This window comes from Astyanax mexicanus, chromosome 25 (assembly GCF_023375975.1).
Source record: "Astyanax mexicanus isolate ESR-SI-001 chromosome 25, AstMex3_surface, whole genome shotgun sequence".
NCBI lineage: Eukaryota > Metazoa > Chordata > Actinopteri > Characiformes > Acestrorhamphidae > Astyanax > Astyanax mexicanus.
In genome coordinates, this window is record NC_064432.1 from 13,845,264 (window position 1) to 13,871,748 (window position 26,485).

The 26,485-nt window shown below is 38.2% G+C and overlaps 1 protein-coding gene across 5 annotated transcripts in view; it reads left to right on the forward strand.

Moving 5' to 3' along the window:
* tmem131l (transmembrane 131 like) overlaps positions 1-26,485 on the forward strand; it is a 97,119-nt gene that overhangs the window by 69,515 nt on the left and 1,119 nt on the right. For 2 of the 5 annotated variants that reach the window (XM_022667220.2, XM_022667222.2), the window contains exons 22-34: positions 696-885; positions 2,784-2,969; positions 3,952-4,098; positions 5,005-5,533; positions 6,446-6,582; positions 7,386-7,546; positions 8,098-8,280; positions 9,206-9,284; positions 9,550-9,638; positions 10,986-11,118; positions 12,448-12,527; positions 12,624-12,754; positions 13,177-13,775. In XM_022667220.2, the coding sequence (XP_022522941.2) occupies positions 696-885; positions 2,784-2,969; positions 3,952-4,098; positions 5,005-5,533; positions 6,446-6,582; positions 7,386-7,546; positions 8,098-8,280; positions 9,206-9,284; positions 9,550-9,638; positions 10,986-11,118; positions 12,448-12,527; positions 12,624-12,754; positions 13,177-13,524 (2,393 nt within the window). In that variant the 3' untranslated portion in view covers positions 13,525-13,775. Of the gene's footprint in view, positions 1-695; positions 886-2,783; positions 2,970-3,951; positions 4,099-5,004; positions 5,534-6,445; positions 6,583-7,385; positions 7,547-8,097; positions 8,281-9,205; positions 9,285-9,549; positions 9,639-10,985; positions 11,119-12,447; positions 12,528-12,623; positions 12,755-13,176; positions 13,776-26,485 lie in introns of those variants that run through there. The other 3 variants (XM_022667223.2, XM_049472558.1, XM_049472557.1) reach the window with 3 other exon arrangements.

Here is a 26,485-nt window from a genome sequence, read left to right on the forward strand (position 1 = left end):
GTCTCTAGATCATCAAAGCTGGTAGTGACAAACAACCCCAAAGCACATACAATAGTAATTGTTTACTCAGCTTAGCGGTGAGATCTGATGAATTAGAAAGGGAAACATGCTGTCACCCCTGTTCCTTACTAGTGCCGCATAAAATGCGCCGTATAATGTGAAAAATGCGGTACTTTTTATCATGAACTCTGTTTTAATGTATGAATATATTCAGGATATATTAAAGGTCAAATATTTTAGACTACTCATCTCTAATTTTTAGTTGTCCAGTACAAGCTGCTTTATTATTTTATTTTTATCTTTATTATTAATAACTTTATTACTGCAGTTTTTCTATTCCTGTCAGAATAACTCTAATTCTAATTCTTCTCTTCTCTGCTGAAACTGAGACTCAGTTCTTTATCGTGTTAATCTGAGCTAAAAGCTAAAGCTGCTGTTTCCATGTGGGTCAGCCAGACGTCTTCCTGTAGCAGTTTTCTCCAGTTTCTCTTTTGAAGGTGTAGGAAACAGAACTCACCGCTCTCTGACTTCATCTGTAATTTCTCTAAAGAAAACAACTTCTACTTTTAGTAGTTACAGAGTTCTCTACAGTGTTTGTGTCGTTATTAGATGGGATCTGGTAATACTGGTGGTCTTTTCTCTGTAGAGTTGGGATAACGCGGTGTATCCTGAACTGGTTTTTCTGTGTATCTCAGGGTTGCGGAGTCACACTAAGCCCCTGTTCGCTATTCAGAAGAGTTTTAAGGTGGAGAATGCTGGAGAGCTGCCGCTAACAGTCATGTCCATGAACATTAACGGCTATAAGTGCCAGGGCTTCGGCTTCGAGGTGCTGCCATGCAGATCCTTCAGCGTGGACTACAACTCCTCCTCTGAGATCACCATCGCGTACGTCTGCACTTCTACACATCACACTTCCCTGTATTAATGTGATTAACACAAACACTGTCGTGGTGAATACTGTGCAGCTGAAATTATATACGTTCGATGATGATTAAAAAGATGATGCTCTTTTGTTTCATTTTTTGGTTCTAGAAAAAAAACTAATGTCTATTCTTTTCTCTCATAATTCAATCAATTATCTTTTATTTTCACACTGAATTACATAAAAAAAACATTATATAAGAAATTAGAAATAGGAAAAATAAAAAGAAAGAAATACAAATTTTAAATAAACACATTTAATATAGACGAATGAAATATACATATAACAAATAGGAAAAGCTAAATAAAATGACCGTAAAAAGTAAAGAATTTATAAAACACAAAATAAAGTAAAAATCTTAATAGTAAAATGAAATGATAAAATAAAATGATGAGAACGATAAGAAATAATGAAATGAATATTATGAACTGAGATCATAAGAATCAAAATACAAAAATAAATAAATAAAAGTTAGAACAATGAAAATGGAAGAGAAAGGATAAACTCAGTTAAAACAATCAAAGGTTTTCTAGTGATGATCAGAAACTGAAAGGTTAAAATGAATAAACATTTCCTGTAGTGAAATTCAGCACTGTAGCTAAAAGCAGTGTTTTTCCAGTTCACTAAAATTTAGTGCACTCAGAGGTTTCATAGGCAACTAGTCACTCTGTGAGCTAGGGCTGGACGATATGGCAAAATGTATTATATATTACTTCATTTATTCAATACAATATAATTCTAATGTATAAATGTATAACATTTTAATACTGTAGCAAAATAAAAACTATAACAAAAACAAAGTAATATAACAACACAAGTCTAGCACAATATTAAAGTGTAGCATATTTAATGCATGCAAACGGCAAACAATTAAAAGTATTTTTTATCGTGTCAGAATTTTTACCAATATAATATATATATCATCTTATTACACGTTTTTAAGACCGTGTTTATTGCAGTATTCTGTCAGACACAATGCATCCTCAAGTTACAAATTCCTAAAAAAAACTGCTTTTCAAATACATTTTTAAATACTAGTGCATCTCAAAACATTATAGTATCATTGAAAAGTTATTCGTTCTAATATATAAAACTCTATTTTAAACTATATGTGATCTGTTTTATTGTTGATGATTATGGTTTACAGCCAATGAAAACCCAAAAATCAGTTGGAACAATTGGTACTTTTGGCAATGTGGGCAGTGTGCCAAATCCTGCTGGAAAATGAAATCTCCATAAAATTCAACAGGATTTTTTAAACCCTAAAGTTCTTTTAGCCTTTTGATATTCATAATATGCTTATTATAACATATTGTTGATACAATAAAGAAATGTATCATGATATGATATGATCTTGTTATATTGTTATACATCTCTTTAACCAGAGTTACTTCCTTGCTTTGAAAGGAGAGAGACCAAAATACTTTAAACTTCAAGTCTAATTACCAATTCAACACTATATTCTAAAATCACTGATAAAATCTGACAAAAAATTCATCAAAAGTTTGTAGCGTTTGGCTCAAAAATGCACAAAAAAAAAAAAAAATCACTTTTCCGCTGTTCTGGCTTCTGCGATTTCACAGATCTAGGCAGGTCAATGCTTCTACACTAGCACACTCTCCTGGACCCACCTAGATATGGAGATCTGCGAAAGCGCAGTAGCCAGAACAAGCAATGCTAGACCACATATATATAACACATATATATAATCTGTTACAGTTGGTGGTTAGTGCTCTTCTTCAAGCGTGTTGAACTCCATTAATCACCCGTTTAAAAAGAAATTAAACATGCATCACCTACCTTAACATTTGTGTTCAGTGAAAACGTGTTAAACGCTTTTGTTCTGTGTTGTTTTCTGCAGGTTTACTCCAGACTTCACTTCCTCGTGGGTAATTAGAGATCTGACTCTGATCACAGCGCGAGGTTCTGCCTTCCCCTTCACCCTCAATGTAACGCTACCCCACCACATGCTGCCGCTCTGCGCCCAGGTGGTGCCCGGACCTAGCTGGGAGGAGTCTTTCTGGGTCATCACTCTCGTCTTCACCTGGTCAGACTTTATCTCCTTATTATTATTATTGCGTCTGATCTTCACATTAAAGTTTTTCATTTGTAAATATACATTTATTTTTCTAAAAAAATAAATTATAAAAAAACACACCAACAAGAAGCCAAAAGGAAATAACAGCAGTGATAAAATTAAATATGAACACAATTGTAGCTAGAAAATGAACTTTGTTCTAAAATTGTAGCTACAGAATTTGCATTATTCTTAAATTTTAGCTAAAGAAGTAAAATTGCTTTAAAATTGTAAAAGCTACATATTTCAATTGTTCTGGAACTGTAGCTGTAGAATTGGCATTGTTCTGGAATTGTAACACAATTAGCATTGTTCCTAAATTGTAGCTACAGAATTAGCATTGTCCTGAAATTTTATCTTTGATTTAAATTGTAGCTACAGAATTAGCATTATCAAATTTTAGCTACAGAATTAGTATTGTTCTCAAATTGTAGCTACAAAATTAGCATTGTTTTAAAATTGTAGCTACAGATTAGCAGTGTTATCAAATTGTATTTAAAGAATGAGCACTGTTCTTAAATTGTAGCTACAGAATTAGCATTGTTGTAAACTTGTAGCTACAGAATTAGCATTGTTGTAAACTTGTAGCTACAGAATTAGGTTTGTTCTAAAATTAAAGCTACAAAATTAGCATAATTCTTAAATATTTGCATTAGCATTGTTCTTAAATTGTAGCTACAAAATTAGCATTATTCTAAAATTGCAGCTATATAATTAGCCATGTTGTAAAAATTGTATCTAAAAAAATAGCACTGTTCTGAAATTAAAGCTACAGAATTAGCATTGTTCTCAAATTTTAACTAAAGAAATAGCACTATTTTGAAAAAGTAGCTGCATTCTGCAGTGTCTCTGTTGCTCTGATGGGTGCAGTTTGTGTTTCTCTCTGGTAAATAAAGTTTATATCAGAGTTATCAGGGTTTAATGTAACTCTGTGCTGTTCTGTGTGTTTTAGCTTCTCATTGGCCGGAGTGTGTCTCATGGCGTTTCACCAGGCTCAGTACATCCTGCGCGAGTTCTCCACCCCAACACCACGCAGCAACCATAACTCCGCCCCCCGAGAGAACGGCTCAGCCAATCACAGCTCCTCAAACAGCGCCAGGTAAACCATGCCCACAAATGTGAAACCATATACAGCAGTGATTAAACCTTGGTAAATCTTTTCTATGTTTATCTACATTTGTGGATAAATATGATCTAAAACATCATCAGATTTTCACATAAGTCCTAAAAGTAGATAGAAATGATCTAATATTCCATATCTGTAAGGATATGAGTATGTGAACTATGTAATTAAGTACAGTAAAGCTAAGCTAATTAAACAAAACTGTAAAAAAAAAGACTTTTTTTAAAGTTAAATGAAGAAAACTGTTTATTTAAGTGAGTAAAGCACTTCCATTTATTTAAAGTAAGCTTCCAGATTCCTGAATGTCTCCAGCACTAAGGCTAGAGTATTAGCATTAGCGGCTAACCGCTAGTGTTTAGCGGCTAATGCCACCTGACATCGCTACATTGAGGAACCCTGATTGTTCCGGTACGCCAGGGCGCTATTAGCTAGAGGTTCGTCACATGTAGCTTGTTTTAACATGGTGAACACGCAGACTACAGTCCAATATGCTCACCTCTGAACGGCAAAAGTGCTAGCATGGTTAACGGCTAATGCTAATGCTGCTGCTCCTGCATTGCTACTCGGGGTTAGGGGTTGTAAGGCACACTGATGATTTTTGGGAAAATTAAAGGATTTTAAGTGTGTCTTATAGTGTGAAAAATACAGTATAAAAAATAATATTCAAACAGTCAGGAGATCTGTAGAAAATATTTACATCAATATCTGCATCAGTTACACATGTGTTGCACATGTTGATATTTCACATTATTAATGTATACTAGAATATTTAAATATATTGTATTAAAACTTAATGTAGTTCTGTAACAGTAGTACTAATTACAGTTTGGTGTTTCCTATAAGTTGTCACTATATATAATATTCATTATTTTTCTCCTCCAGTAGAGGCAAAGGCAGCTGCAAAAGCTACTCCGACACGTGCCACACCTCTGACAAAGGAAAGGGGCGGGGCTCCACGGCAGTAGCCAATGGGACCGTTCGTTCTCAGTCTTCCTCTAAGAAAGGTTCAGGAGGCTCCTCCCAGCCTCAGAAGAAACAAACACACAAAGTCTCCTTCCTGTACAGCCGCTATAAGAGCAGCTCGGCGTCGGCTAGCGTAGCGGCTAACACCGGCACCTTCAACCCGCCGACAGACGAGGAGCGCGAGGAGCGAGCGTTTGAGCAGGACCCGGACATCTGCAACAACAACAACAACCACGAGGACCTCCTCCACGCCGAGAAGAAGGAGCTCTACAGCGCCCCCGTCAGGGAGGAGAAGCCCTCGCCAAACCATATGTTTCCCATGGAAACACTTCCTGGATTCCCTGAAATCATTGTGGCCAATCAAGTGCCTCAGCCAATGGATGGAGAGATGGAAAACAGGTGCAGCAGAAAGAGGGATGAGGAAAAAAGGGAAAACGCAGACATGGAGGTAGAGTAAAGCTCATGTTAACACACATTTTAATTAGAAAATGCAACAATATGTGTAAAATTACTCGATGTTGATGAAGATCATGCACTGTGCAGCTTAATTTATGGCATATCAGTGTGTCTTTGCTATCACAACGACGAGAAAAGTACTGCTTTACTCGGCTCGAAACAATTAATCATGGGTGTGGAGATTTCGGGCGTAATGTAAAAAAATAAACCAGTCAGAGTGTCACCTGCTTATCATTCCTTTGAGAGCCAGATGAGCTCTGATTTTGGTGGATTGATATTTTGAAGGCACAGCCTCCTGGACACCTGTATTAACAATTGAATGCCAAGATTGCGATGAACGTCTGACTGTTGATGTCTTTCTAGGTTGTATTCAGTCAGTGGAGCTTAAGGACTGCTGCTTTAATCTTAAAAACATGCATGCTGTCCTTCTCATTATTCCAAAGCTCAACCATATTACAGCTTAACATTATAATGTCTAGTAATTATTGAAGGTAAGATAACCAACAAACACTGCTGTATCCAGAAAAAGGGTCCTGTGACTTACCAGACCTCCCTGTTTTTAGAATGATTATATGTGGCTCTGCAAGAATGGTAGCAAAAACATACTGAACCCAATATTTATTATAATAATGTTTCGCCCTCTCCTCACCCAGGAACACTACTGCTTTTAATTTAAAATGAAAAAACGTGCTGCTTTAATCTTAAAAACATGCATGCTGTCCGTCTCATTATTCCACAGCTCAACCATACGACAGCCCAACATTATAATGCTTATAATGCTGCTATTAAAATTAATCATATTCCGTGTCTCATTTATCAATTTATCAAAGCATAAAAATGTGTTCCTTTGACTGCTGTTTTCTTTTACATAATAATATTAAGTTTTGTCCCTTTTTTTTTTTAGCAGAGAGAGAGTGAAAGCTCTCAGAAGAAGAGAGTTGAGAAGGACTATGAATTGGGAGGATCTTCCTCCTCCTCCAGCAACAAAGCCAAGAAAATCTTTGTCAAAAGCCGAAGAAGAACAGCAGAAACAGTGCCTGGGTAAGTGAGGGGGAGTGTTGCTATTTCAGGCTAGACTTATTAAAGGGGATTTTATGTAATATCTGTTATGCAAAACTCAGTTCATCTAGCTATCATTTGCTTCTATGAGCCGCTTGGAGTCACTTGATCTTCTAATTGAAAAAAAAAACACCAATTTCAATCTGCTGGTTGAGAACCTCAGTACACAGCAGGATCAACCAACAGACTTCTTCTGAGGGAGGGATCTGTATATACTGTTCACGGCAAGATAGTTTTGTGCTTTTATCACAGTTAAGCATGAACTAGCTTGTTCATGTTTTGCCATTAAGCACAAGCTAACGCTAATGCTAACATAAGTGACAGAGCCCTTAAACGGCTTATTCTGAAAAAATAGAGCTGGTGAAATCTCTCTATGTGAGAGTGATTTTGTGAAATATTCCAAAATAATAAAAAATTCTTTACCACAGATTTATTATCCCTATTCATTAGATTATAGCGCCACCATGTGGAGTAATGCAGCAGCAACTTAAAACATATTGATATTTAATAACACATTTTCATAATGTATCGCAACTGAAAGCAATATGGTATATTGCAATATTGATATTTTGTCTCAGCCCTATCTAGAACAGTGCTGAATTCAACTTATTCAACTCACTTAACCCTAATTGAGCACCTCTGGGGCATCCTCACACAGATAGAAAAAAGAACTAATTGTTAAAATCTGCATTATAGATTATGTCGACTGATCGGCGCAGCCCTGTATTAAAGAAGTATCACGGTTGCTTATTTCCGTATGTCGTGTGATGCTGGTGTTTACGCAGGCTCCTTCAGAACAGCGTTGTCATGGTGACGGAGAGCGAAAGGGAGGCTGAGGGCAGAGATGCTCGAAACTCTGGCAAAAACCGGAACTACGCCGTTAGCATGAGGCTGGAGATCCCCAAAGCAGCAGCATCAGCACCGGTGGTGGACATCAAACAGAACGGTGAGGAATATCCACTGTAGAAGCTAGAAACATATTCAAAATTTAGATTAATTTGTTTATATTAAGTAAAAAATAATCTGCCAAATGGGCTAAGCAAATATTTCTTAGTAAAATTTCTTATAAAAAAGCAAAATGTCAAAAAAACTAAAGTAAGACTAGATTCAAGCAAAAACAATTCAAGAGGCTTTTATTGTCATTACAGGTACAGGTACACAGTATAATGAAATTATGGCTCTCGGTTTGGTACATTCCTATAGACAGCATGTACAGCGTATTCTCATTAATAGTAGTATAATATTGTAGAATATAATATTCAAATTATTGTCAGTTTACCAGTCAAAGCATTTCCTGTGTCAGTTCTGCTCTGGAGTTAATAAGTTAATAAGATAACCTATTGTTAGGATCTTGGGTCAAAGGTCAAATCCCTGAACAGGATCTGCTTTGGTGCTGAGTAATACATCTGGAGCTGCCCCTATTTACTATGTCTGGTTGAGAAGATAGAAGTCAGTATCAAGAAAAAATACAACAATATTGTGTGTGTGTGGTATCAGGTGTGTGTGCGGGTCGTGTGCGGAGGAAGGTTCCGGAGCGGAGGCAGTGGGAGTCCGGCTCTGACTCGGGCAGTTCCTCGGGCAGCGTTCGGGCCAGCCGGGGGTCCTGGGGCAGCTGGAGCAGCACCAGCAGTATTGAGGGAGAAAAAGACCCCAACAGAGCTCACTGCAGCAACAGGAAACGTAAGAGACACACTGAATATTATCATCATCATCATCATAATTATTATTATTATTAGAGATGTATTTCTTTACAACCAAGTACGAATCTACTAGTGCATCTTAAAAAAATTGAATATCAATGAAAAGTTACATTTTTAATTCAGTAATTCAGTTGAAAATGTGAAACTCATACATTATATAGATGTATTAAACACAGATTGATCTATTTTAAGCATTTATTTATTTTATTGTTGATGATTATGGCTTACAGCCAATGATAAATCCTAAAAATCAGAGTCTCAGAATTAGAATATTATATAATAAGACCAATTGGTACATTTAGCAGTGTGCCAAATCCTGCTGGAAAATGAAATCCGCATCTCCATAAAAGTTCTCAGCAGAGGAAAGCATGAAGTGTAAGATTTTGAGGGAAAACAAAGCTGCACTGACTTTGGACTTGATAATAAAACACAGTGGATCAACACCAGCAGATGACATGTCTCTCCAAACCATCACTGATCATCAGTAAATTTTACATTTCATTTGTAAATCAAGGGAGCAGAGTCTGGAGGAAGAGTGGAGAGACACACAGTCCAAACTGCTCGAGGTCTAGTGTGAAGTTTCCACCAATCAGTGATGATTTGGAGAGACATGTCACCTGCTGGTGTTGATCCACTGTGTTATATCAAGTATATTTAGTGCCAAAACACACTTTTATATAATTATTTGGCTTATATTTTCATAATATTCCAAAATTTAGAATATCCAAATTCAGAATTGATTAATTGATTCAATCACATGCAGAGAGAACAAACACATAGAAAGGTGGCCCGATTGGAAAATGGTAGACATATATAATTTTTTTTTGTTGAATGGTTAAAGTGCTTTTCGGAAGGCTGTTGTAACTCAGGTCGTTCTTTTGTTTAACCTGTATTAATTCCTGCAGGAGATCCCGCTCAGTACAGTGTATATCCAGCAGAGCGAGAGGGCTACCACCCAGCCAACTGCAGCTCCAAAACTCAGAGGTACATCAGCGAGCAACGCCTTACATCACACATACTGTATATACAATATGTATCAGAAGATCCAGAATCACATTTACTATTACTATTACCCACTTTCTCAATCATAGAAGTAGAGAGTGAGATGATGAGTTCAGCATGTCATTAGTCATAATGTACCTCAGAGCCCAGGTTAATCTAGGTGACTGAATTTGGGTAAGAAGGGAAACTGTGGAAATACAGATCCTTTTTTTTGTGAATAACCTGTTTTGTTTTCTTGTGTTCACAGCATGAATAATCTATTTATGGAGGAGAAAAGCTCAGACGCTCTGCCCCCCAGCTTTGCTGATGTGGCTGCAGGACTAGACCGAGCCTCAGGTGATTACTCTACTCATGATCAATGTTTATTTCTCAGCCAGATAAAGAAACGTCCTGATGTCCTGATTTTTATACTATTCATTAAAGACGATCAGGAGGAGGTCCCATAACAAGGGAGATTATGATAAGGACCAATCATAGTCAGACTGAGGACCCATATTAAAATATGTAATGATTAGGACCAATCACAGTCAGATTAAGGGCTCATAACAAAGGATATCTTGATAAGAACCAATCACAGTCAAAGGGAGGAAGCAATTAAGAACCAATCAGAGACAGAGGGAGATCACAAAAAAAGGGGACCAATCAAAATTAGCAAGAGGTCTCAATAATAATCAGTCACAGTTAAAAGGAGGACCAGTAGCAAGGGAGGAACTGATAAGGATCAATCACAGTCAAAGGGAGGTTCCATAACAAGGGAGGAACTGATATGAACCAATCACAATCAGGGTCAGGTCTCAATAAGAACCAATCATGGTAAGACGTAGATTCATTAGCAAAGGAGGAAGCAATAAAAAACAGAAAAATTACAGTCAGAGGGTTTTTCCATAGTAAGAGAGGATCAGTAGCAAGGGAGAAACAGATAAGCAACAATCAGAGTCGGAAGGCGGTCCTAAAATAAGGAAGGTAGTTATAAGGACCAATTACAGTCCGAGGGAGGTCCCATAGTAAGGTAGAAACTGATACAAACCAATCACTGTCAGGGTGAGGTCTCAATAAGAACCAATCAAAGTCAGGGGGAGGTCCTATAATAAAGTATGTTATGATTAGGACCAATCACAATGAGGGAGAGGTCTCAGTAAGAACCAATCACAGTAAGATGTAGGTCCATTAGCAAAGGAGGAAGAGATAAGAAACAATCAGAGTCAGAGGGAGGTCCAAAGCAAGGGAGGTGGTGATTTGGACCAATCCCAGTGAAGGGGAGGTCTCAATAAGAACTGGTCACAGTTAAAGGGAGATCTCAAAAACGATGGAGGAAGTGAAAAGGACTAATCAAGATCAGGACGTCTCGATAAGGACCAATTGCAGTCATGGGGAGGTCCAATAGTAAGTTGATGGAGTGATACACACCAATCATAATCAGGGGTACATCTTATTATAAAGTATGTAATGATTAGGACCAATCACAGTCAGGAGGAGGTCTCAAAATGAAAAAAGGTAATTCCAGATGATTTTGTTCATAGTTTGGGTGAGTTTAGTATTAATCTGCAATACAGAGCATTTTAAAATAATGATAGTATTTAAAATACTGAGTTTGTGTCCAAACTTTTGACTGGTATACAGAACTGATATGTTTATGACATGTTTTAATTCTGTACTAATGTATTCATATTTTGTTTTCCTCAGACCCCAGCAGTGCGTACGTTCAGGAAGAGATGTGGGCTCCTCCCTCAGTTCCTCTGACCAATGGCTTTAGGTACAGCATGCCCGACCCCCTCAACGTAGTGTCACAAAGCTCCGCCCCCAGCCCATTCAGCGGGTAAGACTGGACCACTCTGTTCTTCATTAATTCTGTCTGTGAATACAGTATTTAAAAAATTATTCACTCACCAATCTACAAATCCCTGAGCTCAAACCAACAACATGCAACAAGTCCAGTCCTGAAATTTCCACACTATATAGTGTGCCAACTTTCTGCAGAATCCGTCACTACAGTCCTCCAAACTTCATGTAGCTTCAGATTAGATTACAAACAGTAGAGCGTAGAAAGACTCAAGAAACGCAATGCACTAGTGTAAAGCACATCATCACCGGACTCTAGAGCAGTGGAGACGTGTACTCTGGATTGACCAATCATGCTTCTTTGTCTTGGGTTTTTTTTTGTTGCCAGGGGAACGGCTGATTACTTGTCTGCTTGACTGCATTGTGCTGAGTGTAAAGTTTGGTAGAGGGGGGATCATTATGATTATGGTGTAGGGTTGTTTCAGGAGTTGGGCCCTATGAGCAGGAGGTTGCAGGTTCTCCCTCTGGCTGCTCCCTCTGGGTGAGTAGATCGAGCTCTCTCCCCACATCACTCGTATGGTGATGTCTGCAGCACAGGGCATCTGTGAGCTGATGTATCTGAGCCGAGCCGCTGTGCTTTCCTCCGAGTGTTGGGGCTTCACAAGTGATAGGAGGAGTCCTAATGAGTGGGTTGGGTAATTGGCTGTGTAAATTGGGGAGAAATTGGGGAAAATTAGAAAAAAAGAAAAAAAAGGCAATAAGCCACAGTAATAATATACTAGCATAAAAATACTATTACACCATTTTAACATTTTATTATTAAAAACAGACATTGGGCTTCCAATATTTTAATATCCTATATAAATAAAACAAAAGAAATAAAGAAAACTGAACTGCACTAAATATTTAACAGACCTTTATAACAAAATTAAGCATGCAAAAGGATGACATTAAGTAACAACAAATATATTCAAGTAATATTTGCATTAAATCAACTTTTTTTTTTGGTAACTCTGGACATACTCAAAGGCACTTGTAGATTTTTTTTTCTGATCATATATGTGCAATAAAACCCAAACTAGTATGTATTTTAACTGTCAGACCAATTCCAAGTAAGGAACACCAGCATGTTTACTGTGTGGGGTTGAGGCAGGATCTCTCTGGGGGAACAATATTCATATTCAATATTCAGCTCTGAAAATTTGGCTGGATGGTTGTGCTGTAAATGGGAACTTTAAAACAAAGTCCATTCGGACTGGACTACTGTAAATGATTCAACGATTTAAAAAATGATCATATAAGTTGATAACTTATCGTGACAGGCCTATATCTGACTATATGAATTTGTGTTGTTTTGTGTGTTTAGAAGTTTCCCCTGGAATAACTCAGCCAGTCAGTGCAGTAACCCATACTCCTACTGCCCTCAGAACAGCTACGTTTTACCTGGTGAGAGTCTCTTTCTCTTCCTCCCTCTAAATTTCCTTCAGCTTTTCTCTCCATCTTCTGAATAAAAAATGAGGGTGATGTTTTTGTTGATCGCAGGTAACGGTAATTACCAAAATAGCTTCTCGTGCCAAGAACTCGCGGCCCACGGCCAGCAGTCCGGCTGGAGCGAGGACGCCGTTCAAGAAGTGGCCTCATCCTGGGACATGACCAGCTGTGTGGGCAGCAAGGTGAGCTTCTCTAACACGCTTAGCTTTACAGCTTTAGAATTTTCTATATTTCTGCATAAATACAACCTAAAACATCATTAGATTTTTTACACAAGTCCTAAACACAAATAAAGCACAACACTTTCTGCTGTTGACGCTCATGCCACCAGGGGTCTCCTTTCAGCCTGTAAACATTTGAAATTTTACAGGCTTTAGACACCGACCTTTTCAACATGTTGAAACACCGACCTTTTGAACATGTTTATTTAGGCGCTTCCCCCATCTTTACTATTGGAAGGAAAACATGGCGACACCCTTGTTCCTTACAAATGTTGCTTAAAATGCGCCATTTAATCTGAAAATACGGTATTTAATGAATGATTTATAGACTGATGCGAGGTTATAAATGCTGCTTTTGTTTTTGCTCTCTCTCTCTCTCTCAGCCCTTTTTCTCAGGCACTCGCAGTCTCTCGCCCATCTCCTCCAGTCTGTTCGGCTCTATCTGGACACCCCAGAGTGAACCCTATCAGAGCCACTTCCAGCCCGAGCGCTCGGCCCCCGTCTCGCCACACACACCTCACACCCCACACACCCCTCACACACCTCACACAACACATACAACCCTCAACACACCCTTCAGCCGCGAGCCAGGAGCCCCCTGCCCCACCAAACATTACTCCAGCTTCAACCCCTTCGGCCCCCACATGAACCTGGACATCTGGAACTCCTCCAGCAACCGCAGCTCCAACTCCCAGCTCTCCAACGACTCGGGCTACTGTGGAGACGCCTGACCCCGCCCCCCTGCACACGCACACCCCGCGTAACCCGCGCAGGAAAACGGAATACCAGACGAATGTGGTTTTATCGATAAAGGAGAAAAAATGTGAATATTCTTTTGTTCTTTTACGTTCTGTTTTTTTCCCCTCCAAAAAAAGAAACGAAATTTGTTCGTTGTTGTGCGGTTAAGCATTTTGTTGTATATTTTTCTAGATGTTTTGCAGATTTAACAATAGAAAAATTAAAAAAAAGTTTTGTACCAGAACTTGTTTTGCTTTCCTTGGATGTGTCTTCATTTGAAGTGATTTAACATTATTACATAGTTATTAAAATAACTGTACAGTATCAGTCTGCACTGTAGATTCATTAATTACTTGAATTTCTTGTCTCTTAATGTGTTTGAGAGCATCAGTTGTAAAGTAGTAAAGAGGTAGAGTTACAGATATACAGTTAATAGTGAATATTAGTGTAATGTTCTAATCCAGATTATGAGAAGCAACAACTACTCAACTAAATAAATACTTTAAAAAAATACTTTAAGAAAATATGATGGTTAGTCAATCCGAAAAGAAGAATTCTAGGAATTTTGAAAGTATCCTCAAGTGTGGTTACTGCAGACACAATCAAAAACACAATGATGATGAGGCTCTACATTTATTATGAAGTAATACATTGATTGAATTGGATAGATTTTTTTACTCTAAATGTATCTGCTGCTGCATTTAAGGTAAAATGGATAAATTAGGAAAAATTCTAACATAACTGACAGAAGTGAGGTAACAGCTGTTAATTTTAGTGCTGTAAATCAATCACATACATCACTTTTCGCTTAGAGAGTGTTTTAAACTCAGACAAAAAAACAAAAAAAACTTGCACACACACCAAAGGATAATGAAACTTTACTTTTATATTAATTAATTTTGTAGTATTTAAAGTATTCAGAGGTAAAATGAGTTAACATTTGTCTTTTTGGAAGGCCCTGCCTCTGCTTTCTTTCTTTTTTTTTTTTTTTTTAAAGCCCTTATTTGACAAAAATTGACAGTTACAATATCACAAAAAATTGCACAACATCAAAAACATTTCATATCATATTACAATAATTATTAATATTGCCTCCGCCATGATCTGCTTTCTCTCACTCTCTTAACAAATCCCGTCCGGGAGGGGAAAAACACTGCCCGTCCACACTAAAAACTGATTGGCTGTCTCACAGACTCTTTGCAGAGAACAGGCCAATCAGAACCCTCTCTGTTTTCTCTCTCTCCTTCCCACACGCGATTAGAGAAAAGAAGTCTGTGGCCTGTGTGCGTGTTTGTGGGGCACTCGTTCTGAATTCCGGGAGATTATATGTGACTCGCGGGCATCAGGGAGCCGCTACTGAAATGCAGGAGACTCCCGCAGCTTCAGGGAGACTTGGTTTGTCTGTAAACTGTACAACTCGAATAAATTTAACTGAGGAACAAATGAATTAATGAAAAATTGATCTGTAATGAACATGAAAAAGAAATGGTCCGGCGTAAAGAAACAAACTTCTGCCCATGAAGAAAGGACAGGCAGCAGAACCGGGGTGGAGGAGCTCACACCATTTCAGCAAAGGTTGGTGGCTGTTGTGGGCGACGTGCTCCTCTCTGGCGTGGTGTCAGCAGGTAAAGAAGACACTGATGTCACCCTGGATACCGGGTATAGTTCACTATATATTTTATTTTATTTATTTTTTAATAGCTGCCCGTAAGAAGGCTACGTTGGTTGGTTATATATTTCTACACAGCAGCATCCATTGGCACACACACAGTCCTCACCAGCTGAGCCCATATGTGCCCTGATAGCTGTCCCCAGTGTGTCTGGTGTTTCTGCAGCCTCCACGTCCAGTGCTGAATCTCAGCCCACAGGTCGGGTCCTGACTCATGCTGTACTGCAGTCACAGGAGGAGATTGTGAGGAGCATCAGAGCAATTAATACACACCTTATCAAATATCAGTGATGCGCTCACTAGCATCAGCCACTCAATAAAAGAAATTGGTTAAAAAGTGAATGCTGTCTCTTACCTTTTTATACTGTAGCTATGGTTTGTTCCTTTAATTATATGGCACCTGGGTTAGGCTAAGCAATATTTGGTCCTGGCTCTGGGTCCGCTGGTTGCTCCACCACCTCCAACAGTGTGCAGGACTCCACATCCCCTCTGGCTGATACAGGAGTATCGCAAAGGTGGGTCATCAGCCACATCTTGAGTATGTAGTTGCTGCCTCCTAAGTAATTTAACAGTTACCCATGTTTTAAATGAATTATTCTGAGCTGAAAATGTTAAATGCTTTCTTTCATTTAAATGCTTTAAATGAGTTGCTTACCAAGAAGCCACCCATCACACACACTGCCAGCTCGTAATCTTATCTCAACCATGCTGTTTGTTAGGATGTACACAGTAAAATCTATAGTGTTAAAATCACAGTGTAAACATATTTTTTGACTCCCTGGGTGTTCTCCTAACAACTCTCAGTGTTACAATTCACAAAAAGTTGGAACTATTTGCCAGAGTTAACAGATTTCAACTCCTGCCAGTTTCATTCTGTCTCACAAGCTCCGCCTCCAAATTTTACTACACTCAAAGCTCATCAGCTGGTATTTTATTCATGATTCACAGATAGATACCAACAGGTGTGTCTTTTTCCCTCAAACTCTCCAATATATGGAAGCCTATTCCCGCCACCTAAAAAAAATAGTCCAGCACATTTTTATAATTATTATTAAGTAAACTGCTATCTCAATATTTTGACATACTAGGTCATTATTTTGAGATAGTAAATCATTATATTGAGATACTATCTCATTATTTTGAAATACTAAGTGAACCACTAGGGGGCGCTGAGTGGGTGAAGAGAGAAGAGTAGAGAGAGGGTAGAGTAAGACAGCAGTGAGAGTTGGGAGTGAACTGTGTTCTGCTGTAATAATAAAGAGTTGGCTAATTTTGTTCCACATCGCTGTTCGGCCTTATTATTCAAGTGGTGACACACATATAACATATAAAACATACAGCACAGTCAGAGCCACAGATAGTATCTCAAAATAATGACTTACTATCTCAAAATATTGTGATAGTTTCTTAAAATAATGACTTTGTATATCAAAATAATTAGATAGTACACTACCGTTCAAAAGTTTGGGGTCACTCAAACAATTTTGTGTTTTCCATGAAAAGTCACACTTATTCACCACCATATGTTGTGAAATGAATAGAAAATAGAGTCAAGACATTGACAAGGTTAGAAATAATGATTTGTATTTGAAATAACATTGTTTTTACATCAAACTTTGCTTTCATCACAGAATCCTCCATTTGCAGCAATTACAGCATTGCACACTTTTGGCATTCTAGCTGTTAATTTGTTGAGGTAAGCTGGAGAAATTGCACCCCACGCTTCTAGAAGCAGCTCCCACAAGTTGGATTGGTTGGATGGGCACTTCTGGCGTACCATACGGTCAAGCTGCTCCCACAACAGCTCAATGGGGTTCAGATCTGGTGACTGCGCTGGCCACTCCATTACCAATAGAATACCAGCTGCCTGCTTCTGCTGTAAATAGTTCTTGCACAATGTGGAGGTGTGTTTAGGGTCATTGTCCTGTTGTAGGACGAAATTGGCTCCGATCAGGCACTGTCCACTGGGTATGGCATGGCGTTGCAAAATGGAGTGATAGCCTTCCTTATTCAGAATCCCTTTTACCCTGTACAAATCTCCCACTTTACCAGCACCAAAGCAACCCCAGACCATCACATTACCTCCACCATGCTTAACAGATGGCGTCAGGCATTCTTCCAGCATCTTTTCATTTGTTCTGCGTCTCACAAACGTTCTTCTTTGTGATCCAAACACCTCAAACTTGGATTCATCCGTCCACAACACTTTCCAGTCTTCCTCTGTCCAATGTCTGTGTTATTTTGCCCATCTTAATCTTTTTCTTTTATTAGCCAGTCTCAGATATGGCTTTTTCTTTGCCACTCTGCCCTGAAGCCCAAAATCCCGCAGCCGCCTCTTCACTGTAGATGTTGACACTGGTGTTTTGCGGGTACTATTTAATGAAGATGCCAGTTGGGGACCTGTGAGGCGTCTGTTTCTCAAACTAGAGACTCTAATGTACTTATCTTCTTGCTTAGTTGTGCAACGCGGCCTCCCACTTCTTTTTCTACTCTGGTTAGAGCCTGTTTGTGCTGTCCGTTGTAGGAAATCTTCAATTTCTTAGCAATTTCTCGCATGGAATAGCCTTCATTTCTAAGAACAAGAATAGACTGTCGAGTTTCAGATGAAAGTTCTTTCTGGCCATTTTGAGCGTTTAATTGACCCCACAAATGTGATGCTCCAGAAACTCAATCTGCTCAAAGGAAGGTCAGTTTTGTAGCTTCTGTAATGAGCTAGACTCTTTTCAGGTGTGTGAACATGATTGCACAAGGGTTTTCTAATCATCAATTAGCCTTCTGAGCCAATGAGCAAACACATTGTACCATTAGAACACTGAAGTGATAGTTGCTGGAAATGGGCCTCTATACACCTATGTAGATATTGCACCAAAACCAGACATTTGCAGCTAGAATAGTCATTTACCACATTAGCAATGTACAGAGTGTATTTGTTTAAAGTTAGGACTAGTTTAAAGTTATCTTCATTGAAAAGTACAGTGCTTTTCCTTCAAAAATAAGGACGTTTCAATGTGACCCCAAACTTTTGAACGGTAGTGTATCTCAAAATATAAAATTTTTAATATATAGTTTTTGTCTGTGCATCGGTGTGTGTGTGTGTGTGTGTATATATATGAGTGTGTGAATGATAATGTCATGTCTGAATATGGTTTTACGTAATAATAATAATAAAAGAAATTGCTTGATTATTTTAATTTTTTATCAGGTGGCGGAAATGGGCTTCCCTACAAATTTGATAAGTAGATATATTAAATATATTTTGTATTGTTTTACCATGTATTTTTTATCATGTGTTTTTTTTATCCTAAATATTGTTTAAATGCATTTCCATTAATTCTGTGGAATCTTTTTTGGGCTACCTGGTGCCATTTGTAGAAATACAGTCAAAGAATACCCTTTAGTTAGTTAGTTAGTTAACTAACGCTAGCTGAGGTAAAACGGGAACATTTTCACAATAAACTGGCTAGCCAAGCTAACTAATGAGAATAGTTAACCTACATTCTCTTAAACAACTAAACTTGCTCAGCTAGCTGACGTGAGGCGGAAGACTTCTTACAATTTAAACAAAAATGCGGGGAAAGTGTGATCCAGAAACAGCTGACGTAGCGTTAGCTAGATTTAACTTGAGTTAAATGAGGAACCTCTTGCCAAAAAAGCTAGGTTAGCTAACCAAGCAACTTATCACAAGAACAACCTAAAGTTAACTAGCTAGCTGAAGTGAAATTTAAATGTTTTTTCAGGAAACCAACGTTAGCTATCTAGCTAAATGACACGATTGTTAAATTCTGGTGTTTGAAGTCCCAGCATGTAGGCTAGCTAGATAACTTCTGTAGCTACCATTTAAGGTGGATTTTTTTCTGGTCCACCTTAAACTACGCAATAGGTAAGTTTTGCGCTGCGTTCGATATTACTTCTGTTGTATCCTACTGCAACTTGAATTATATATCTATAAATGTGTTTAAATGTGAAGCATTTTAAATAAAAATACCAAGAACCTGAATAATAAAAAAGGATAGGTTTTTGTCTTTATTTTATTTCATTTTCACTATTTAGTGTTATTAATGCTAAGTTTAACACTTTAATAGTGTGATATTTACTTTTTGTAGTGTGGGACCATATATACTCAAAATGGTGTAAAAATGAACTCTTTAGTTGTTGCTATAACACTAATGAACAACACCAGCATGAGTAAATGGTACACTGCACAGTGTTATATTAACACTGAATATTTAACACTGCTATTAGTGTTATTTTTACTCTTGGTAGAGTGGGACCATATATCATTTATGCTCCAAAGTAGTGTTAAATTAACACTTTAGGTGTTGATCCAGAACTAATAATTTTACTGTTTTATGAATCTTGGCTTGATCCAGGCCACCGTGCAAGAGCAAATTCCTCCTCAGACGGTGCTTTATAGCAGTGTGTGTGCAGCCGATCGCTCAGATTACATTAGGAAAAGCGGCTCTTGCTGTAAATTGCAACAGCATCATGTGGCTCAAAGATGACTGGGACATCCCCGACCAGTCTGCTGGTTCTGTTTGTAACGAGTTGCCAGTTTCCAGGAAGCTGAGTGTTGTCAGCACCTGTAACGTAACTGGGGATGGGGAGACTGAATATTGGACCCAACTCAGCACAGAGTTTCATCAGAATAGTTCACTTGTGCATGTCGGAATGGATTAGTTATGAACTTTCATAAAGTGTGCACTTTTCACTTTTGTTTTGTCACAACACCGAAATTCTGACATTTGACTTTGATACTGAAATACCACGTCAAAAAACCTCCAAGAGGTTTCCAAAAGATCCAACAGGGCACTACATATTATTAGTTTGTTTATTACTAATAAAAGAACAAAACACAAAAGATAAAGATGCGATGATGTTTATTCTTTATTTTGCAGTAAGAGCATTTGTAACGTAGACCAGGGCCAGAGGAGACAAACGCTGGTTAGAAAACAAAGGTTTATTACCAGGGTTTATCAAATAAGAATAGCCCAAAACAGGCAGATTAATAACCAGAAGGGCAGCAGTAAATAAAAACATACCTAAGAGTAGTCAGCAAGCAAGCAGAGTTCGGTACACAAAATATCCAGTAAGCAGTGAGCAGCAGGGAGTATTTATACTGGCTAGACCAGGTGGAAATGATTAGCCAGTCAATAGCTGGGTGATGTAGAGCACTTGAGAGTCACGTGATCCTCTGTAGTCATTGTAGTTCTGAGCCAGAGGCTGCTGGGAAACTGAGTCAACATAATGAGTTTATGGAATTTCTTTGATAGTTATCTTCTAAAGAAAAGAGCCCCTCCCAACCTGGAAATCACTGAAAAAATAAAAAAAATATCAGTGATGTCATCAGCCCCAGCCAACTCTCATTCAGCTGTTTCTGTGTGTTTAATTACTATCCCACTTCCTGTTCTCGCTCTCTCTTTCTTTCTTTCTATCTCTCTCTTCATTCATTATACTCAATATCTATAATGTCGCAGACACTCAAAAGTCTCCTACACTGTAAAACATATAAAAACTCGACAGTACCAGACTAAAGTTTGGACACGCCTCTCCCTCTTCTCATTTAATGTGTTTTTCTTTCTTTTTATATATTTTTTACATTGTAAATTTAATATTTAGACTATATTAAAGCTCTACAGGACCACTGTAGAGCTCAGTTTCTTTATGAGGGAGAGTCACCTGGAATAGTTTTCTCAGCATCTTGAAGGAAGGAGTTCCTGGAGGTGCTGAACAATAGTTGCTGCTTTTCCTTCATGCTGTGAAACTCCAGCTCATCCCAATTAAATCACCTCAAATCACCATCTCAGTTCATCAGGTTTAAATCAGGAGATTAATGTGGAGGAATAACACTTTTTTACTCTTTACTACACACAGAAATTCCATATGTGTCCCTTAATCGTTTTCATGTCTTCTAATCAAAATTCAGTAAAACTGATTAAGATTGTTTCTAAAATGAGCCAAACAAACTCAAACTTACGTTTACACTTACCTTAAAAGTGCTAAGAAAAAAATTCTTATTAGAGACAAAAAAATACGTATTACCTTGAAATTAGCAGTGTATCTCCAAATGTCCACTTTGAATGGACGTCAATGACTTTAAGATGAAACTGGCTCTCATCTCACCCAGGAAGGAGTTGACATAAGAAAAAAGCTTTTATTTTTCATGGGTTAGGCCTACATTTGGGATAGGGTCTAGGGTTACAGCTGAAATTAGGGTTAGGGTTAGGGTTATGATAACCAAAGAAGCAAGGGTTAATCCGACAGTTGGAATAGGGTTGGGGTTACAGCTGTAACTAAGGTTAGGGTTAGGGTTGCTGAAGCAATTAGGGTTAGGCCTACAGTTAGGATAGGGTTAGGGTTACAGTTGAAATTAGGGTTAGGGTTATGATAACCGAAGCAGCTTGGGTTAAGCCTACAGTTGGAATAGGGTTAAGGTTACAGCTGAAGATTAGGGTTAGACTTAGGGTTAGGGTTATGATAACTAAAGCAGCTAGGGTTAAGCCTACGGTTGGAATAGCGTTAAAGTTAAAGCTGAAGCTAGGGTTAGGGTTATGATAACCAAAGCAGCTAGGGTTAAGATAACAGTTGTAATAGGGTTAGGGTTACAGCTGAAGATTAGGGTTAGGCTTAGGGTTATGATAACCAAAGCAGATAGGATTAAGCCTACAGTTGGAATAGGGTTAAAGTTAAAGCTGAAGCTAGGGTTAGGGTTAGAGTTATGATAACCAAAGCAGCTAGGGTTAAACTTGCAGTTGGAATAGGGTTAGGATTACAGCTGAAGATTAGGGTTTGGGTTAGGGTTAGGGTTATGATAACCAAAGCAGCTAGGGTTAAGATAACAGTTGTAATAGGGTTAGGGTTACAGCTGAAGATTAGGGTTAGGCTTAGGGTTATGATAACCAAAGCAGATAGGATTAAGCCTACAGTTGGTATAGGGTTAAAGTTAAAGCTGAAGCTAGGGTTAGGGTTAGAGTTATGATAACCAAAGCAGCTAGGGTTAAACTTGCAGTTGGAATAGGGTTAGGATTACAGCTGAAGATTAGGGTTTGGGTTAGGGTTATGATAACCAAAGCAGCTAGGGTTAAGCTTACAGTTGGAAAAGGGTTAAGCTTACAGCTGAAAAATAGGGGTTGAGTTAGGGTTAGGGTTATGATAACCGAAGCAGCTAGGGTTAAGCCTACAGTTGGAATAGGGTTAGGGTTATGATAACCAAAGCAGCTAGGGTTAAGTTTACAGTTGGAATAGGGTTAGGGTTACAGCTGAAGATTAAGGGTAGGGTTAGGGTTAGGGTTATGATAACCGAAGCAGCTAGGGTTAAGCCTACAGTTGGAACAGGGTTCAATTTAAAGCTGAAGCTAGGGTTAGGGTTAGGGTTAGGATTATGATAACCAAAGCAGCTAGGGTTAAGTTTACAGTTGGAATAGGGTTAGGGTTACAGCTGAAGATTAGGGTTAGGGTTAGGATTATGATAACCAAAGCAGCTAGGGTTAAGTTTACAGTTGGAATAGGGTTAGGGTTACAGCTGAAGATTAGGGTTAGGGTTAGGTTTATGATAACCGAAGCAGCTAGGTTTAAGCTTGCAGTTGGAATAGGGTTAGGGTTACAGCTGAAGATTAGGGGTAGGGTTAGGGTTAGGTTTATGATAACCGAAGCAGCTAGGTTTAAGCTTGCAGTTGGAATAGGGTTAGGGTTACATCTGAAGATTAGGGGTAGGGTTAGGGTTATGATAACCAAAGCAACTACGGATAAGCTAACAGTTGGAATAGGGTTAGGGTTACAACTGAAGATTAGGGGTAGGGTTAGGGTTAGGGTTATGATAACTGAAGCAGCTAGGGTTAAGTTTACAGTTGGAATAGGGTTAGGGTTACAGCTGAAGATTAGGGGTAGGGTTAGGGTTAGGGTTATGATAACTGAAGCAGCTAGGGTTAAGCCTACAGTTGGAACAGGGTTCTATTTAAAGCTGAAGCTAGGGTTAGGGTTAGGGTTATGATAACCAAAGCAGCTAGGGTTAAGTTTACAGTTGGAATAGGGTTAGGGTTACAGCTGAAGATTAGGGTTAGGGTTAGGGTTATGATAACCAAAACAGCTAGGGTTAAGTTTACAGTTGGAATAGGGTTAGGGTTACAGCTGAAGATTAGGGGTAGGGTTAGGGTTAGGGTTATGATAACCAAAGCAGCTAGGGTTAAGTTTACAGTTGGAATAGGGTTAGGGTTACAGCTGAAGATTAGGGGTAGGGTTAGGGTTAGGGTTATGATAACCAAAACAGCTAGGATTAATACGACAGTTGGAATAGGGTTGGGGTTACAGCTGTTATAATAACAGTAACAGCAGGGTTATAAACTCTTGTGTTCAGAAATAATCTGAATTTTTGTATCTCTGATTTGCTCGTAGTTGTTATGAGTGATAGAATCACAGTAACAGCAGGGTTAAAATCTCTTGTGTTCAGGACCAATCTGGATTGCTGTATCTCTGATTGTTCTGAGTTGTTATGAGTGTTATAATAACAGTAACAGCAGAGTTATAATTTCTTGTGTTCAGTAAATGACCTGCATTGTTGTATCTCTGATTGCTCTGAGTTGTTATGAGTGTTATAATAACAGTAACAACAGGGTTGTAAACTCTTGTACTCAGAAATAGTCTGGATTGTTGCATCTTTGATTTGCTCTGAGTTGTTATGAGTGTTATAATAACAGTAACAGCAGGGTTATAATCTCTTGTGTTCAGGTGTAATCTGGATTGTTGTGTATCTTATTGCTGTGCAGTTATGAGTGTTATAATAACAGCAGGGTTATAAGATTTTTTGTTCAGGAATAACTTGGATTTTCATATATATTTGATTACTCTGCAGTTGTTCTGTCTCTGATTGCTCTGAGATTTTATCAGTGTTATAATAACAGTAACAGCAGGGTTATAAACTCTTGCATTCTGGAATAATCTGGATTTTTGTTTCTCTGATTTGCTCTGAGTTGTTAATTGTTATTATAACAGTAACAGCAGGGTTATAATCTATTGCGTTCAGGAACAATCTAGATTGTTGTATCTCTGATTGCTCTGAGTTGTTATGGGTGTTATAATAACAGTAACAGCAGGGTTATAATCTCTTGCATTCAGGAACAATCTGGATTGTTGTATTTCTGATTGCTCTGAGTTGTTATGGGTGTTATAATAACAGTAACAGCAGGGTTATAATCTCTTGTGTTCAGGAATGACCTGCATTGTTGTATCTCTGATTTGCTGTGCAGTTATGAGTGTTGTAATAACAGTAACATCAGGGTTATAAACTCTTGTATTCAGGACTAATCTGGATTGTTGTATCTCTGATTGCTCTGAGTTGTTATGAGTGTTATAATAACAGTAACAGCAGGGTTATAATCTCTTGTGTTTAGGACCAATCTGGATTGCTGTATCTCTGATTGGTCTGAGTTGTTACGAGTGTTATAATAACAGTAACAGCAGGGTTATAATTTCCTGTGTTCAGGAATGACCTGCATTGTTGTATCTCTGATTGCTCTGAGTTGTTATGGGTGTTATAATAACAGTAACAACAGCATTGTAAACTCTTGTATTCAGGAATAGTCTGGATTGTTGTATCTTTGATTTGCTCTGAGTTGTTATGAGTGTTATAATAACAGTAAAGCAGGGTCATAATCTCTTGTGTTTAGGAATAATTTGGATTGTTGTGTATCTTATTGCTGTGCAGTTATGAGTGTTATAATAACAGTAACAGCAGGGTTATAAGATTTTTTGTACAGGAATAACCTGGATTTTTATATATATTTGATTACTCTGCAGTTGTTGTGTCTCTGATTGCTCTGAGTTGTTATCAGTGTTATAATAACAGTAACAGCAGGGTTATAAACTCTTGCGTTCAGGAACAATCTAGATTGTTGTATCTCTGATTGCTCTGAGTTGTTATGGGTGTTATAATAACAGTAACAGCAGGGTTATAATCTCTTGCGTTCAGGAAAAATCTGGATTGTTGTATGTCTGATTGCTCTGAGTTGTTATGGGTGTTATAATAACAGTAACAGCAGGGTTATAAACTCTTGTGTTCAGGAATAATGTGGATTGTCATATCTCTGATTGCTGTGCAGTTATGAGTGTTGTAATAACAGTAACATTAGGGTTGTAAACTCTTGTATTCAGGAATAATATGGATTATTGGAAGGTAAGAAATTATCTGGAATACATTTGGAATAATTAAGCAATAGAACACGAGAGGGAGTGTGTTATCACGAATAACATCACGGCTGTGATCCGTTCGCCGTAGATGATCACAGCTGTGATGTTATTCGTGATAACACACGACCTCTCGTGTTCTATTGCTTTTATACAACAGTTTATTTTTTTACAAAATGAATAAAGAAAATAAATCAAAGAACTTTAAGAAATTCAGTTTGAATATGCTTTAATATGGACTGTGCCTTCCGCCAAAAAGCAGTTCCACAACAACAACTGTAACAAAACTGAAACTTAACTACAAAACAGTGTATGGTTCATACAGACTAACACCACGAAAGTTAGCTTGAAATCAAAAATGGGTCATAAGAGAAGATGGTAAACATTAGGACCGTGAAATAACGCTAATACTCTCATTTTTTAAACATTTCTGCTTGTTTTGCTGGGTGGTTTTGGTTTTAACTATTCAGCTGGACTGTGGTTAGGTTAGCGTAGCTTGCTTTAGCTCAGCATTAACTTAGCTTAGCCTAGCCTGGCTGGTTAGCGTTTTGGCTGACAGACGGCATTTGCCGAACGATTTTCTTTCCCTTTTTTCTACGAAAGACGAGCCAGTGCTGCGGGCGAGCGTGCCGTGGCTGAGCGCTTGCCTGTGCTAAGCTAACGCTGCTGTGGGTGTCCTGTGTATATACGTGTGTATATGTTACTCGGCAACGCGTCGGCGGTTTGATACAGGTTTAGTGTGAGAAGGCTGTGATGTTATCACAAATATCAGCACGGCTAAAACACTTCTCAACCAATCAGATTGTGAGGTTGGAACTAACTGTAAATTAGAGCATCATATCATATCTCACAAATAGAATGGTAAAAAAAATCCCATAAACACACTCCTAAACCTTGTGGAAAGCCTTCTCAGAACAGCTGAAGCTGTTATAACCTGTGAATTACTATGAATTACTATGAAACCCTTTGAATTATTGCGATAAATGATAAATGTCTTTTTTTTCTGCTTCTGCTTATTACTGTGGTACAATGTACCACAGTAATAATATACTAGCATAATAATACTATTACACCATACCGTGAAATTAACATTTAATTATTAAAAACAG